Source organism: Acinonyx jubatus, chromosome B3, assembly GCF_027475565.1.
Source record: "Acinonyx jubatus isolate Ajub_Pintada_27869175 chromosome B3, VMU_Ajub_asm_v1.0, whole genome shotgun sequence".
Lineage (NCBI taxonomy): Eukaryota > Metazoa > Chordata > Mammalia > Carnivora > Felidae > Acinonyx > Acinonyx jubatus.
In genome coordinates this window covers 17,442,495-17,458,916 of record NC_069386.1, presented here as the reverse complement: position 1 = coordinate 17,458,916, position 16,422 = coordinate 17,442,495, and the positions used below count along the sequence as shown (strand labels likewise).

The following is a 16,422-nucleotide window of genomic DNA, read 5'->3' as shown; positions in this document are numbered from 1 at the left end:
CCAACTTGGGTGACTAGAGGCTTGCCAGACCCTTTGCCATTAAATGAATACAGGCGGAAGAGCAGGATTATGGAGAGGAGGCATGAATTTGGTCTTGAATGTGTACTTATTCATTATGCAACAGATCAGTATGCACTGTGTGCCAGGCTGTGTGCTAGGTAGGCACTGGGCTGGCAGCCTTTCTCAACCAGAGTCCTGCAAGAGAATTAAGCCTTAATGCCCTAAGGCATTCAATGTGTGTAAAGAATTAGCTTCTCTTCTGTGGGTCTAGGGTGGCACTAAATTATTTTCTGTGTTCTGCAGTTCAGTTGAGGCACCCCTGGATACCGTGGTGAACAACGCAGGCAGGTTGCATGGCCTCATGGAGCTGAGGGGCAGTCCACATTGCAAATACACTAGCAAGCCAGAGACTATGTCAAGTGCTATTGAGGAAAGAGTGCTGTCTATGAACAGGTGACATAAGAGCTGAGACCTTAGGAAGTGAAGGAGCCAGCTTGGAGGAGTTAAGGGAAAAGAGTTCTAAGGAGAGGAAACAGTACATGTAAAATCTATGAGGTGGGCACAAGTGAGACATGTTTGAAGTGAGAAAGGAAGCTACAGACTGACGTGAAATGCAGTTGGAGAGGCAGGCAGTTCACTTAGGACCTTGCAGGTCTCCAGCTAAGTGCCGTGCGAGCCCTTAAAAGTGTTTTCTGGAAAGTATTAACATGATGTAATTTGCTTTTTAAAATAACCTTTTGTGGCATTATTTTACTTTAAAATACTTTCAGACTTACAGAAAAGTTACAAGACTCACCAGTTGCTAACATTTGCTTTATTTCTGTGTGTGTGTGTCATTATTTTTCTCAATTATCTCAGAGTAAATTACAGATATTATAGATTTACCCCTAACTATCTTAGAGGATAGTCCTACATACCCACAGGATCATGATTAAAATCAAGAAACTGGAGGAGCACTGGGTGTTGAATAGAAACCAATTTGACAATAAATTTCATATTAAAAAAATAAAATAAAATTAAGAAACTAATATTGGTATAATATTATTATCTAATCTGCTAACCTTATCCATATTTCTTGAATTATCTCAATAGCGTCTTTGGCAGAAAAAAAAATCAGACAGATCCATGCTCTGCTCTATTAATTCACATAGAATATAGTTGTGAAGTCTCTTTAGCCTTCTTTAATCTACTAGAACGATTCCTTGGCCTGCCTTTGTCTTTCATGATCTTGATATTTTTGAAAAACTTACTGTGTTAGTCTGCTCTGGCTGCCACAATACAACACCACAGACTGGGTGACTGAAGGAAGTTTAAGAGCAAGGTTCCAGCAGGGTCTGTGTCTGGTGAGAGCTCTCCCCTTGGGCTGTAGATGGCTGCCTTCTTGCTGTGTGCTCACATGGCCTCTTTGTGTTGGGGGGCAGTGGTAAAGAAGGGGGAGAGAAAGGTGACGCTTCTTATAAGGACAGTAATCCTGTTGAATCAGGGCCCCACCTTTATGACCTCATTTAACTTCAATTACTTCCTTAGAGGCCTGTCTCTAAATGCCACATTGGGGGTTAGAGCCTCAACATATGAATTTGGAGGGACACAAATATTCAGTCCTTCACAAGTACACTCCAATTATTTTGTACAGTATCTCTCAATTTGCTTTTTTCATGTGTGTCCTCATGATTAGATACAGGTTGTCCATTCTGGACCAGAATTCCACAGACAAGACCTAGGGGTCTTTTTTAGTGTATCACAGCAGGACGCATATGGTGTCCTCTTGTCTCCTTACTGTGATGCTAACTTTGATCACTTGGTCCAGGTGCTGTCTGGCAGGCTTCTTCTCTATGGAATTACTATTCTTCCCTTTGTAATTAATAAGTATCTTGTGGGAAGATTCAGCAAAACTGTGTGTATGTCCTTTTCCTCATTAAAATGTCACCCCCTAGTTTTAGCGTCCATTAATGATTCTCACTTGAATCAGTTATTACTACGATGTTTGCCAAATGGCAAATTCTCTGACCTCAGCATTCTTTCAATGTTTATTTGGCATTTCTATAAGGAAGAGTGTTCCTTCTTTACACTCTATTATTCACTCATTTATATAAGTTATGGGCTCAGGAAATTGCTTTTGAAATGTATTACCATCTATTATAATCGTCAAAACATGACTTGTTTCATATTTGCCGGTATTTGCCCCTTCACACTGGCTCCCACCTCCTCGATACATCCCCATTGATCTTTACTCATTTCAGACACAGCAAGATTTTTCAGATTCATCTTATACTTTCCATGCTCCAGCTGTGGATTCTTAGCAAAGAATAGTGTTTAGACACCAAGATTTGGGTATTAAAAACTCATTTTTATTTTTTTATTTAAAAAAAATTGTTTTTGAACATTTATTTATTTTTGAGAGAAAGAGACAAAGTGTGAGCAGAAGAGGGACAGAGAGAAAGGGAGACACAGAATGAGAAGCAGGCTCCAGGCTCTGAGCTGTCAGCACAGAGCCTGACGCGGGGCTCGAACTCACGAGTGGTGAGACCATGACCTGAGCTGAAGTCGGACACTTAACTGACTGAGCCACTCAGGCACCCCAAAAACTCATTATTAAATATATATATATGGCCAGACCTACTGATCATCAGAGCTGCATATTTTAATGTTAAGGAGTTAAAGAAATTTCAGGTGGCCCAAGAATGGTTTTGTGAAAAGAGCTCTGGACTTGGCCTCAGGGAGCTGAATTTTAAGTCTCGACTCTACCATTTGGTGATAAATCCTTTCATCTTTCCAGATTTACATTTCTTCTTTAAAGGGATCAGATTATATTATTTCCAAGGCACATCCCAGTTATGAAATTGTCTGCCTACTTATACTTCTCTTCTGTCTGCCTCCTCCCCATGCCTGTTGGATGAAGCCACTGGAACTGGCAGAATAAAGATCAGAAAGCCAAAGGGATATTTGGAGTGTGCATTCTAGCAAGTAAAAAGGTTGAGGGAGGGCAGGCTGCTCTTCTGTATCCCAGTTGCAGGTAGTGAGGACCCAGGCTACGATTGAGGGGCCTGACTTTCAGTCTACATAGCCCTCTTCTTAGAAATCTGTGGTTGGGATAGATTCATTGTCACATCAGGTCCTCTTTCTTTTTGCTCGACTGTCTGTCTAGACTCCCAAGTGTTTTCATCATTTCTTTCTTTTTTCTTCACTGTATTCACTTGCTATGTCTCCAAGGAAGCCATTCCCTAAACTCCCAGCTTTAGCTGGACTCTATCTACAAAGAGACAATCCACTGCCAAGATGGCTCCCTCCTCTGATTGACTAATTGGTGTCAGCTATTGGTACCTTTCTACAAGGGCCTCTCTTTAGGCTTCCTCATAGCATGGTGGTTAGGTTATCAGTTTCCTAGGGCTGCCGTAACAGAATACCTCAGACGAGGTGGCTTAAACATCAGAAGTTTATTTTCTCCAAGTTCTGGAGGCTACAAGTCCAAGATCAAAATGTTGGCAGGGTTGATGTCATTTGGAGGCTTAGCTTGAATACGGTGCCCTCTCCCCATGTCCTCACAATTTTTTTCTTTCTGCGTGCCCATCCCTGGTATTTCTTCCTCTTCTTATAAGGACATCAGTCATGTTGGGTTAGGGCTCTACCCTAACGGCCTCATTTTAACTTACCTCTTTAAAGACCTTCTCTCCATATACTGTCACATTTTAAAGTACTTGGGCCTCCAAAATTTGAGTTTAAGGGGCAGTGGGGACACAACTCAGCCCACAATTGTGTTCTGTTTCTAAGAAGAAACAGAAAACGGAAGCGGCCAGTTCCTTAAGACCTGGGCCCCCAAACTGGCACTGCATCATCCCATCCATATTCTATCAGCCAGTTATAAAGCCCAGATTCAAAGGGAAGGAGACAGAGATCCCCTATCTCTGGATGGAAAGAGTCAAAGGATTTTGGAGCTATATTTTAAAACTACCAGCCTTGCTTTGAGTATATTGCTGCTCCGAGCTGACCTGAACTGGACATACCAGCTCCCTGTTCTCTTGGTCCAGACACTGAACATAAATGGACTTCTCACTGCTTTAATGAAATCTGTTTGTCAGTTGCCAACCTCATTTGCTATGCTGATACCCTAGGCTGCTAAGAAAGGTATTTGAATGGAGAACCAGAGAGCCTTATTTGAAAACTGGTACCACTTGCCCCCTGGTGCTTGAATGTGTAGTAGCTATTCATAGATGGGCAGCGAAAGCCTAGGGAACGGTTAGATGTCTGCTCTACTTTTTCTATTTCTTCTTTATTTGTTATCTTTCTCATAAGGTACTAAAAGTTTAAATGTTTTATCCATTTAAATATACTATAAAGTTTATTCATTTCTGTCAGGTATTGTCTATTTCACCCTAATAGATGAACCGCCCACGGCCCAAAACAGATCTTTGTCTATTTTCTTCTCTAATGTATCCCTGGCACCTAGTAGGTACTCAGGAAATATACACTGAATGGACAAAAATGCTAGTTGACTTTGTGCTTTGTGACTCTGTGTTTTCAAGTCATCTAGCTCGTAAGCCCATTTTCTGTCCGTCACAGTATGAACAGGCTGTCCGCGAGCTTGTACGCTGCATGGCGCTGACGAGAATTTGCTATGGTGACTCACACTGGAAACTAGCAGAGGCACATGTTAATCTGGCCCAAGGCTACCTCCAGCTGAAAGGTGAGTTCATCTCCAATGGTGGCGGGAGGGGGAGAGGTAACAATCCATGGGTTTCTGCTCTTTCGTGCAAATGTGACTCACACATAACTAGAAGGATTCAGTTTTCTTGAATATTCTCCTCTCCACCCATTGAGTAGCCATCTTATTTCAGAAAGAGTGAATGAGATTTTTTTATATAATATATAAAAAAGAGAAGGAAGATTTTAGCCCTTTGGAGGGCTTTGGAGAGCCCTTTATTTATGATCTTAAAAGTAGGGTTCTTGGGAGAGAATTGTTAGCTTTGAAGGTATTGCAGAAGGGGCCCAAGGCATGGAGCGTGGGCCTACAATGGGATCCATTCACATTTGTTTTGATGGAGAATTTCTTGCCTGTAAGCAACACCCCTCCCCCCCAAAAAAAACATAAATAAGAGATGAAATCAAGCCAGCAGTAAACAAAAGTTCATGTATTGGCTCATACAACTTGAAAACGCAAAGGTAAAACTTGCTGTAGACAACCAGGTGTCTACACAGGTTAAACCAGGTGTTCAACCAATGTCATCAGATTTGTGTTTCTCTCTTAATCTTCCCCTTGGCTCTGTTTTTCTCTGCATGGACTTTGTTCTTACCCAGGCTTTGCCCATCTGGCAGCAGCAAGGCTTGCAGAAGTTTTATTTAGACTTCCTTCATCAGCATTCCCAGGGAAAAAAAAAAAAAGAATGTCTTTTCACCAAAATCTCAGGAGTTGGGGGTTCTATTGGGGCTGACTTGGATGGTAGGTCAAAGGCAAGGAATAGTCAGATGATAGATCTGCCTTTTGGCTCCAGTAGATCCTGGAGGACAGGCTGACCTTGGCTAAATCACATGGATTGGGTGTACAGGGGCTGGGCATTCTCAGAAGAAAACGAAGGAAGGAGGAATGGATGCAGGGAAGGCAAAAAACAACAGGATATCATGTCTTCTCCTTCTCCTTCACCCAGGACGAGGTGTACAAGAGTACATCTCTGTACTCCCTTTCTTCAAAGTGATGATAATGATGGTGGTACTAACTTCCCAGGATGGATCCAGTGAATAAATAAAATAACAAGAAGTGGAAAACACCACAGTGCTAAGCACAGAATTGCCACCCAATGAATTTGGTCAAATCTGATTATTAACTGGTCCCACTTGTTAGATCAAAGATTTTTAGAGCCAGAGGGGACCCTGGAGATTATCTAGTTCAAACCCCAGAACCCCCTCCTATATTTTTAGATCCAGAGGAGACAAATGAGATGAAACAACTTATCCAACTTATAATGTTAGTAGGGTTTTGGATGCCAGCACCAGTGACCTGGCATCTGGGATTTCAAATAATGCTTTTCTTCCATAGGCTGCTACCTTTTTGCATGATAGTCTTTCTTTCTCAAGTTAAAGTGAGAGCGGGTACCTGGGTGACTCAATTAAGTGGCTGACTCTTGATTTTGGCTCAGGTCGTGATCTCAAGGTCAGGAGAGCCAGCCCCTCATAGGACTCTGTGCTGAGCATGGAGAGTACTTAGGATTCTCTCTCTCCCTCCGTCTCTGCCTTTCTCCTGCTCATGTACTCTCTCTCAAAATAAATAAATAAAAATTTTAAGAAATACAATGCACCACTAACTTTTGTAATATTGCATGTGTAATTGGCACTAAAAAATCACTGGTAGGTTGATTAAATATGTACTTTAAAAAAATTAGACAATCTATAAGAGTTCCCACATGAAGGACATACCTTGGAATTTCTCCATCAGAAAGTATATTCTTCCATTTTATAGACATCAGAACAGCGTTAATTTTGTATTTTGGCAGCTTCCTAGAGATTCTGAGATACACTTTCATATAAAAAAAAAAAAAAAAAAAAAAAAGACCAGGGGTGTATAGATGTGGATAGAATGAAGGACGTCAGTGTGGGGGGAAATGGTTGGGAGTATTGGGAGTATGGAGAAGTGAAAAGCCCTGAAACCTAACTGGCAACCCCCCTTGCCACCCTTAGTACATATTAATAAGCCCATGGAAGAACACTGGAACACCGTGGGGAATTCGTTCTTGGTAGAGATTATTTTCCTTGATGTTGTCCCATGTTGTCATATTAGCCAACAAATTTATAGGAATAAGATTGTAGCACATTAGCCCATTCTGTCATTGGAATTGTATCTGTAAAGTGTTTTTAGATATCATTGTATTTTTATTATGTTAAAATAACCCTCTGAAGTTATGATTATAGATGGATAAGCAGAAGCTTCAGAATTTTTAGTATTAAGATTGCTGTCACACAGCCAGAATGAAAATTCATGAATATCTTATTTCCTGCCCAGAATGCTATAGTCCTTGCATTCCGTTTGTTTTCTTATAATTATTTAGAATATATTTCATATCTGATATTGGTGAGGTTTCAAAGTTGTTCAATTCCCGCTCATGCTGTTTAATTTCTAGAAAGACCATTTGGGGGAGATTTATCTTGAGTACTAGGTGTAAGCCACTGCTTTGGTTTTTACAGTCAGGACAATATTTCATGCTGCCCTGATATATCTCTATGTGTCACTTGACAGTCTGTGGAGGAGACCTAATTTTATTTCCTGGCCATAGATCATTATGGTCATGTGCCCTGCTGACATGAAAGAGAAACTAAGACCTCTTTTCCTTTGTCCACAGGACTGTCCCTGCAAGCAAAACAACATGCAGAAAAAGCCAAAGAAATCCTCACCAACTCCATCGTGCCTCCCTATAACGACAATACAGATGTTTTCAAGTGTTCGATTGAGCTATTCCATACCATGGGGAGAGCCTTACTCTCCCTTCAAAAGTATCCTTTTGCTTCTAATATTTACACGTAGAAATGCCATTCATAATGCCTACGTTTAATTTTTCAAGGCCAAATCAAAAGCTGACAGATGACTCGGAAAGGGTGATGGGAAGTTTAAGAGCCAAAGAGGTCCCAAGAACTGGGGTCCCAGAATCTAGAACTATGTGTGACGTTTCCTGAACACAACTCAGGTTTAAAGAAGCTTCCGAGAATTTGACAAAGGCAGAGACACTTGCAAAGGAGCTGCTGCAACATGGAAGGATTGTAAAGGAGGAATGGATAGAAATTCAAGCACGGATCAAATTGTCATTTGCACAGTAAGTTTCCGGTTTAGGGTGTTTTGAATACATGATGGCAGGAGGTTCTGGCAGAGAACCTGCCTGCTTTCAGGCAGAAGGAGCTTCTCCCATGATGCTGTGTCCATGGCTTCTCCATGGCCACTGTCCAGAAGCAAAAGAGGACCATGGTCATATCAGAGCATCCACAACCAAGGCACATACATCGTTGATGCAATTATATATACATATACATATACACACATGTAGATAGATACATAGATAGATAGATAGATAGATAGTGCAATTACATACATGTGATTAAATTATACATTCACTCCTGGGTCCTAGAGTTCTGATGTCACTCCTTTGACTTTCTATTTCTTGCCTGCTCTCCTGAACCCCCTCCTCTGTATTTAAATCACCATATATTTCATACCACAGAGAGGAAGAAGATATTTGTCATACACATAACTGGCAAAGGACTTATATCTAGAATCTGTAAAAAAAAAACTCCTATGTATCAATAAAACAAAGACAGACAACAGAATAGAAAAGCAGGCAAGAGACTTCACACACACACACACACATGCACACACACACACACACATGCCCACATAGCTAATAAACATCCTAAATGTTCCATTTCATCAGTCATCAGGGAAATTAAAATTAAAATCAGAAGATACTACTACATCTCCACTAGAATGGCTAATTTTTTAAAAGGACTGATAATATCAAGTGTTGGTAAGGATGTCATGCTCTTCTATGGTTTCTCATATGTTGTAGTTTAGAATGTATTTGGTATGACTACTTTAGAAAATGGTTTGGCTTCATCTTTGAAATTTGAATATTTGCCTACTCTGTGACACAGCAGTATCACTCCTAAATATAACACAAATGCACACATATGTTCATCAAAAGAAATGGCCAAGAATGTCCAAAGCTACGTTATTTATAATAGCCAAGAATTGGAAACAACCCAAATGTTCATCAAAACTACTATAGATAAATGGGTGATGGGCATCGAGGAAGGCACTTGTTGGGATGAGCACTGGGTGTTGTATGTAAGCCAATTTGACAATAAATTATATATTTTTTAGAAAAGTACAATAGATAGGGGCACCTGGGTGGCTCAGTTGGTTAAGTGTCCAACGTCAGCTCAGGTCATGATTTCACAGTTTGTGAGTTCGAGCCCCATGTCAGGCTCTATGCTGACAGCTCGAGCCTGGAGCCTGCTTCAGATTCTGGGTCTCCCTCTCTCTCCCCCTCTCCCACTCACACTCTGTCTCTCCTTCTCTTTCTCAAAAATAAATAAACATTAAAACAAAAATTTTAAAAAGTACAATAGATAAAATTGTGATCTGTTCATTCATACAAAGAAAATGATCAAACTGCTCCTTTGCCTAACATCACGGATGACTCTCACAAACATAATACTTAATGAAAGAAACCAGACCCAAAAGAATTCATACTGTATGATTCCATTTATGTAATGAGAAGAGGAAGGAAGTAATGACTGGGAGTGCCTGGTAGTCCAGAATTTCTTCCTGTCTAGAAGTAGATATTCTGTCTTGTATTGTAAGACAGGAAATAAGCAAGTCAAGGGTCGAATATCGGACATTTATTGCATCTAATGTTACTAGAACTTAATGTCGAGTGGTGTTGCTACAAAAGAGTGTAAATTATCCTCCGCCAGAATCCCGCACCTCCTCTAAGAATTCTTTCCAAATCAGCAGTACTAAATCTTGCCGGCAGATGGCGCACCTTGTACACATCTGTGCTGAATATCCAACAAGAATTAGAGTCCATGTTCCCAGCTGGCCTACAAAGTTAGTTTGTGTTTAGCTGAGTTGTCTTAAACTTTGCCACTTCTTTACGTCCAGGTTCTCCACAGTGACATAGTCACTGGAACTTGCATGTTTGAACTGTGTGGTTTTCATTGGATCACTGTGCTTTGTTTCCTCACTGGATTATGAATGCTTTGCCCAAACAGGTCTGCCTCAGAAATTTGCGTGGCTTTGCTTTCGTACATTTCCGCAGTTACATTCACAACCACAGAGGCCTTTTCTTTTACAAGGTCTTGGTGGTCGAAGGCCAGGATAATTTCTCAGACAGCTCTCGTGGGATTTATGTGCCTCTTAAAAGGGCATCTTTCATGTATCCTCTTCCTCCTTCTGCCTCGCCTTTTATGGTGCCCATCAGGCCAAGCCAGTTCTTTTCTCCTCGGGCTGACAGATAAATGCTGCCTGGTGACTCATGCTCTCTGCCTTCTCTCCCTCACTGTGGGCTGAAGCTTTCCCTTCTACCTGCCCTCCTCTGTGCCAGAACTACTCCATTCACTAACTTTTCATTAACTTTGGAGAGTGAATCCAAATCATGCTCCTCTGTGCAGATTTGTTTTTCTAAATGTGATACAGAAACTCAGTGGTGAACATGGGCGAACTCTTCCCCTGTGTTAAGAATTATTTTCTGTTGCCGGTTACTGCTGCTCCAGAACGTGTGACCTGTCCAAGCTTTCCCTTGGACTGTGCGACATGCCATCTTTGGAGTCTTCTTTGGAGCACTTGGCCTGGCATTGCTGTGTTGAACTGGCTCTCAGGTGCACTGTGAAAACTAGAGTATCGACAGGACATTTCCTCTATATCTAAGGAAGGTGACGTGGTGTAGTCAACAGTGTGGGCTTTATTTTTTTAAGTTTTTTAAGTTTTTATCTATTTATTTTGAGAGAGACAGACAGCATGAGTGGGGCGGGGGGCGGGCAGAGAGAGAGAGGGAAAGAGAGAATCCCAAGCAGGCTCCACTTTGTACTTTGGTGATAGCTCTTCCTTTCTTGCTTTTAGATCCTCGAGTGCTCAACTCAGTAATCTACAAATCTGTTGCTTTCAGAACTTAGCTTTTTTTTTTTTTTCATTAATACATGACCTGGAGGTCCTTGGTGTCTAGCTGTATGTCTGTAGATGTGTTTCTTTAAAGAAGTGCCTTCTCGGGGCACCTGGGTGACTCAGTGGGTTAAGCGTCCAACTTCAGCTCAGGTCATGATCTTAAGGCTCGTGATTTTGAGCCCCGCGTTGGGCTCTGTGCTAACAGCTCAGAGCCTGGAGCCTGCTTCAGATTCTGTCTCCCTCTCTTTCTCTGCCCCTCCCCACTCTTACTCTGTCTCTCTCTCTCTCTCTCTAGAAAATAAAATAAATGTTAAAAAAAATTTAAAAAAAGAATCACCTGCTCTACATTTATTTTCTGGATATAAAAGCTCTGACAAATGCTCGTGTGTTCAGAGCCCTGCCTCTTCCTTTCCTCCTCCGGGAAATGCCCTGCTCTTCTCCAGAGGAGAGGTTTGTCCTGGCAGCTCCTTCCATGGGACACTATTTGCCTGGCATGCCTTATGCTTGTTTAACAAGGAAGAAATCATTTACTTTTTTTCTGATGCTCTTCTCCATCCTATGTTCCTCTGATTAAAGAAATGCTCTGAACTTACACAACATCTGATTTTTGAAAAGTCGGGGTTTCTTTTAATGCGGAGAAGCAGAAAAGCACACAAAACACATTACTACCTTCATATACTTGATCTGCTTTCTGTTTCTTGAATCCCCTACAGCTTTACATTTCAGAGTACCATATTCTTGTCTTTCCATTTCTAACACTATATGCCTGTAATACACATTTCCTTAAACAACTACAAATAATACTGAGGATTTTAAACAACCACACCAGCTACTAACACTTGACCACCTTCCGTGCCAGGCTCTGGCAAAGTGCCGAAGTCCTGTGTGCTGGGCATGCTCGGTAGTCCCATTCTCAAATGAACCACATGGGGCTGAGAGACGGGAGGTCATTTCCCAGGGTCACACAGCTGGGACTGGCAGAGGAGAGCCAGGTCTACCAAACTCTGGCATCTGGGCTCCTCCCCATGGCACAGATCACGTTCCCTAGTGCAAAACGGAGACCTGAGAGTACACTCTGCAGAGCAAAACCTTTGTTGTGTGTGCCAGAGGGTAGAGAGGGAGAGTCTCACGAAAGCCTTTTCTCCCTGTGACTCTAGAAAATCCCACTTGGCCTCTTGCAGGATTGATTTGTCCTCAGATTTCGCTTATCAGCAATATTCCCACCGAGACTTGCTGTTCACTGTTGCTCTGTATTCTTGCTAAATTTCAGAGATTTTAAAAAAAAAAATGTTTATTTTGAGAGAGAGAGAGAGAGAGAGAGAGAGAGAGAGAATGCACTCGAGCAGGGGTGAGGCAGAGAGAGAATCCCAAGGAGGCTCTGTGCAATCAGCACAGAACCCCATGCAGGGCTTGATCTCATAAACAGTGAATTATGACCACAGCCAAAATCAAGAGTCGGACTCTTAACCAACTGAGCCACCCAGGCACCCCAAATTCCAGAGCTTTTAAAAGGAAACTCTCCATTGTCTTAGTAATACCAAAGAGATTGCATTTGTTTATTGCCTGCTACAACAAGTCTCCAACCCTAGGAGATCTTCTGAGGCTCATCTGAAACTCCTTACGTGCTCTGTAGAATTCCTGTGGATGTATTTTCATTCAATAAAATATGTTGTGGTTGGAGTTGTGGCCCTGCCAGATTAACATACTGCCACATTCTGTTGTTCAAAACTCTCTATCTTTTCATCTGTCTGGTGTTTCCTAAAGCTGCCTAAACATATTATGGGCACGCTAGACAATAAATCCTCAAAGCATTCCCTGCAGGCAGATAGAAACGGAAAAGAGAAAATGTTGCCATCCCAAACATTACACTTGAGCAAATGCAGACAGACAAGATTACTTGAAATTGATGCTTTCAGTGATTTGGCGATGGAGGTAAGGCTATCGTTTAGGTATTTCCTGGTATAGTACCCCTCCCTCCGCCCCTTTTTTGTTAAATATATTGTGAAGCCAAAGTAATTGTATTTTCTGGAGCTCAGTGAGCTCCAGAAGGCTCATCATCGTAGGGACATTAGCTTGATAAGCCTCCATTTGTGGTGGTTGTACGAACTCCAGGACCCCGAGTGCTGGCAGCAAAACTCCAAGGGGCGAGGCCTGGACCCTGCTCCATTCTTTGCAAGCACTAAACAAAAGCGGGTTGCATCTGTTCATCTTTTTAACAGGATAAAAGTATAGATATTGCTATGCAAATGCTTACCTACACACTAACCAAGCTTAAAATAGGATGTTTCAGATACATGGAGTTCTTCTGTGTTCTTCCTAATCCTGTTTTCTTCCCCCCACACTACAGGCAATTGTTGTGCTTGATTTAGTGTTTTTCATTCTGAAAGCATGTATAACCAGGAAAATATACAGTATGATTTCTCATTTTTATTTTTTATTTTATTTTTTAAAATGTTTATTTATTTTGAGAGAGACAGACAGACAGAGAGAATGAGCAGGGAAAGGGGCAGAGAGAGGGAAAGAGAGACAATCCTAAGTAGTCTCTGCACTGTCATCGTGGAGCCTCATGGGGGGTGGATGGGAGGGGGCTCAAATTCACAAACCGTGAGATCATGACTTGAGCTGAAACCAAGAGTCAGACGTTTAACCAACTGAGCCACCCAGGGGCCCCTCATTTTTAAAATTTTATATGTATATTTCCTTCTGTAGCTTGCTTTTCCCCCATTACATTTGTACTTTTGTATTTTTGAGATGTACCCATGTCAGCTGATAGGTGTTTCTCTAGTCTCTTCATTTTAAACCCACGTATTGTGTTTTATCCGTCTGACTTTCCCCTAACTCAATCATCAGTGCTCATGAGGGTGAACATGTAAATTGGTGGGATGAAATTCCAATTTTTCCACTGTGTAAATACGATTTGCCTCATCACTCTTATACATGTCTCTCTGGGCACACGTTCAAGATTATCTCTGAGGTCTACGCCCAGGAGTGGAATTGCTTACTTGACAAATACCCATGTCCTCAACTTTACCAGGTTTGCCAAATGCCAACTTATTTTTTTTAAAGTTTATTTATTTTGAGAGAGAGAGAGAGCTAATGCACAAAGAGGAGGGGCAGAGAGAGAAAGAGAGAGGGGGAATCTCAAACAGGCTCTGAGCTGTCAGCCCCAACATGGGGCTTGACCTCATGAACCATGAAATCATGACCTGAGCCAAAATCAAGAGTCAGATCGGACGCTTAATCAACTGAGCCACCCAGGCACACACACCCCTGCCCACTGCAAATGCCAACCTATATTCTCACCAGTAGGACATGGAAATTCCCATTACTCCACATCCTTGCCAACACTTGATACAGTCAAACTTTTTATATGTGCCAATCATATGGTTTCTTTAATTGCATTTCCTTAATAGTGAGGTTGACCATCTTTTCACATGTATACTAGACATTTGGAATTCCTATTCTGTGAATTGTCTATTCATGTCTTTTGCTCATTTTTAAATTGGGCTGGTTTTTTTTATTAATTTTTAGACATTCTTCATATTTCTGACAACCAATTATTTGCTACTTACGTATATTGTGTGTTCTCCCAGTGTGTACTTCAGGCTTTTCACTTTCTTTAATGTTGACTTTTGATACGCAGGAGTTTTTATTTGTAAGATGACTAAATTTTTTCTGTTTCTAAATTGTTTCATGTTTTCTGTTCTAATTTATATTTTTTGTCTTGTTTAAAAAAATCCCTCCTTACAGGGGCACCTGGATGGCTCAGTCAGTTGAGTGTCCAGCTCTTGGTTTCAGCTCAGGTCTTGATCTATGGGTCATGAGTTCAAGCCCTGCATTGGACTCCACGCTGGGTGTGAAGCTTAGTTTAAAAAAAAATCCTTCCCTACCCAAAATCGTGGAATTACTTTTTCTTATATATTTTTTAAACATATCAAAGTTTTGCTTTTTGAATTTAGGCCTCTAATCCACCTAGAACTTTTGTGTACATTGTATGAGGGATCTAATTTTTCCCCCTGTGGATGACCTAAGTGAGGAGGTAAGTCATTTTAGCTACAAGAGAAAGAAGGACTCAGGGTCTAAAGAATTCAGTAGTTTGAAATTTGAGGCCAATAATAGGCTGACAAAAATCTTTTCAATTTAGAGCATTCAGAAATGGCAACAGGTCGCCTTCAAGAATGGATCCTCATGTGTGACTATGGCCCTTCAGGGCGGGCACCCTGCTAAGTGCAGCTTGCTGGTTGTCATGGGATTCGTGGGCTGTGCTTTCATTTGGACGTTCTTGTATCAAAGGCAAAACCATGGCCAGTGAAAGTCATGTGTTTGTTCCTGCTGAATTTGCCTGCTTCCGGGTCTCCTTTTCAGCAGATACTCAAATTTCCAGTCAGGGAGGTAATAGAAAGTCAGATGTGAGCACAGTGTGATTAAAAAAAAAAAAAAAAAAAAAAAAAAAAAAAATGGTGCTCCCATATCTAAGTAGCCACTCTGGGTAAGTATACGTATACCCAGTGTTCTTGTATTAGGGGTCTAAGGGAAGGAAAACCTCCAAGCCTAGAGTTGGCCAGTAGGGGTTCCATATTGGTTTGCAAGGGCTACCATAACAAAGTACCACCCACTAGGTGACGTGAACCACAGTAAGTTCTTCTCTCACAGTGCTGGAGGCTGGAAGTCTGAGATAAAAGTATTGGCCATGCAGGTTCCTTCTGGGGGCTGTGAGGGAGAATCTGGTCTGGGCCTCTCTCCCAGCTTCTGGTGGGTTCCTGGCAATCTCTGGTATTCCTTGGCTTATAGATGCATCACCCCGATCTTGCCTTCATCTTCACATGGACTGCCCCCCTCTATGTGTCTTTGTGTCCAAACTCCTCCTTTTTGTAAGGATACGAGTCACATTGGATTAGGGGGTCTACCTACTCTAGTATGACATCTTTTTTAAAAAATTTTTTTAATGTTCATTTTTGAGAAAAAGAGAGAGAGTGTGAGTGGGGGAGGGGCAGAGAGAGAGGGAGACACAGAATCCAAAGCAGGCTTCAGGCTCCCAGCTGTCAGCACAGAGCCTGATGGGGGGCTTGAACTCACTCACGAGCCGTGAGATCATGACTCGAGCTGAAATTGGACGCTTAACTGACTGAGCCACCCAGGCGCCCCTAGTATGACATCTTAATTTAACTAATTACATCTGCAACAACCTTAGTCCCAAGTAAAGTCACTGGAGGTGAGGACTCGAATGTAGGAATCTGGGTGGGAGGAAACAGTTCAGGCCCTAATAGGTTTTTACAAGGTTCCTTTTATTCCACCTTTTATAAAATTTCAACAACTTGCTCCACCCTTAATTAGCTCAATAGTCTACAATATTTTGGCTGCCAAGTCAATATGAAAACATGTTCTCTTTTTGAAGATTTTTTTCACTAAAACTTATTCTGGAAGCCATGAAAATTAAGGTATGAACTATAGCCTCAGAGTCTTCTAAGCTAATGGATTTGTATTTGTAGGTTGTTCTTCCCTCCCTCCCTCCCTCTGCAGCTTATCCTCCCTCCTTCTATCAGGCAGCACTTCATGTTTGCTCTCCCATGGAAGCCCCGCCCAGCCTGCTGCCATCTTGGTCACCTCACACTACTAAGGCAAACCTTCCCCTCAGAATGACCTTGGACTTCCTGGGGATCATATGGCTACTGTCAGACACTGTGCAAGGTGCTGGGATGCCAAGATGAATGAGGCGGGCTTGGACCCTGCCTTCACAGATCCCAGCGGCTGAGTTGCCAGGCAGTTATAATAGAACCTGAGAGATG

General features: G+C 41.8%; 2 protein-coding genes across 11 annotated transcripts in view; one reads left to right on the top strand and one right to left on the bottom strand.

Annotated features, from left to right (window-relative positions):
- Positions 1 to 1,407, bottom strand: part of LRRC28 (leucine rich repeat containing 28) — a 181,207-nt gene extending 179,800 nt beyond the window's left edge. Inside the window, exon 1 of the mRNA XM_053223621.1 lies at positions 1,251 to 1,407. The gene's annotated coding sequence lies outside the window, so the exon portion shown is untranslated. The remainder of the gene's footprint in view (positions 1 to 1,250) is intronic.
- The window catches only part of TTC23 (tetratricopeptide repeat domain 23), a 104,808-nt gene that overhangs the window by 25,307 nt on the left and 63,079 nt on the right, over positions 1 to 16,422 (top strand). For all 10 annotated transcript variants that reach the window (XR_008299003.1, XR_008299004.1, XM_015069016.3 and 7 more), the window contains 3 exons: positions 4,558 to 4,681; positions 7,326 to 7,476; positions 7,668 to 7,793. Coding sequence is in view for 8 of the 10 variants with exons in the window: in XM_015069016.3 (XP_014924502.1) it covers positions 4,558 to 4,681; positions 7,326 to 7,476; positions 7,668 to 7,793 (401 nt within the window). In the remaining 2 variants the exon portion in view is untranslated. The remainder of the gene's footprint in view (positions 1 to 4,557; positions 4,682 to 7,325; positions 7,477 to 7,667; positions 7,794 to 16,422) is intronic.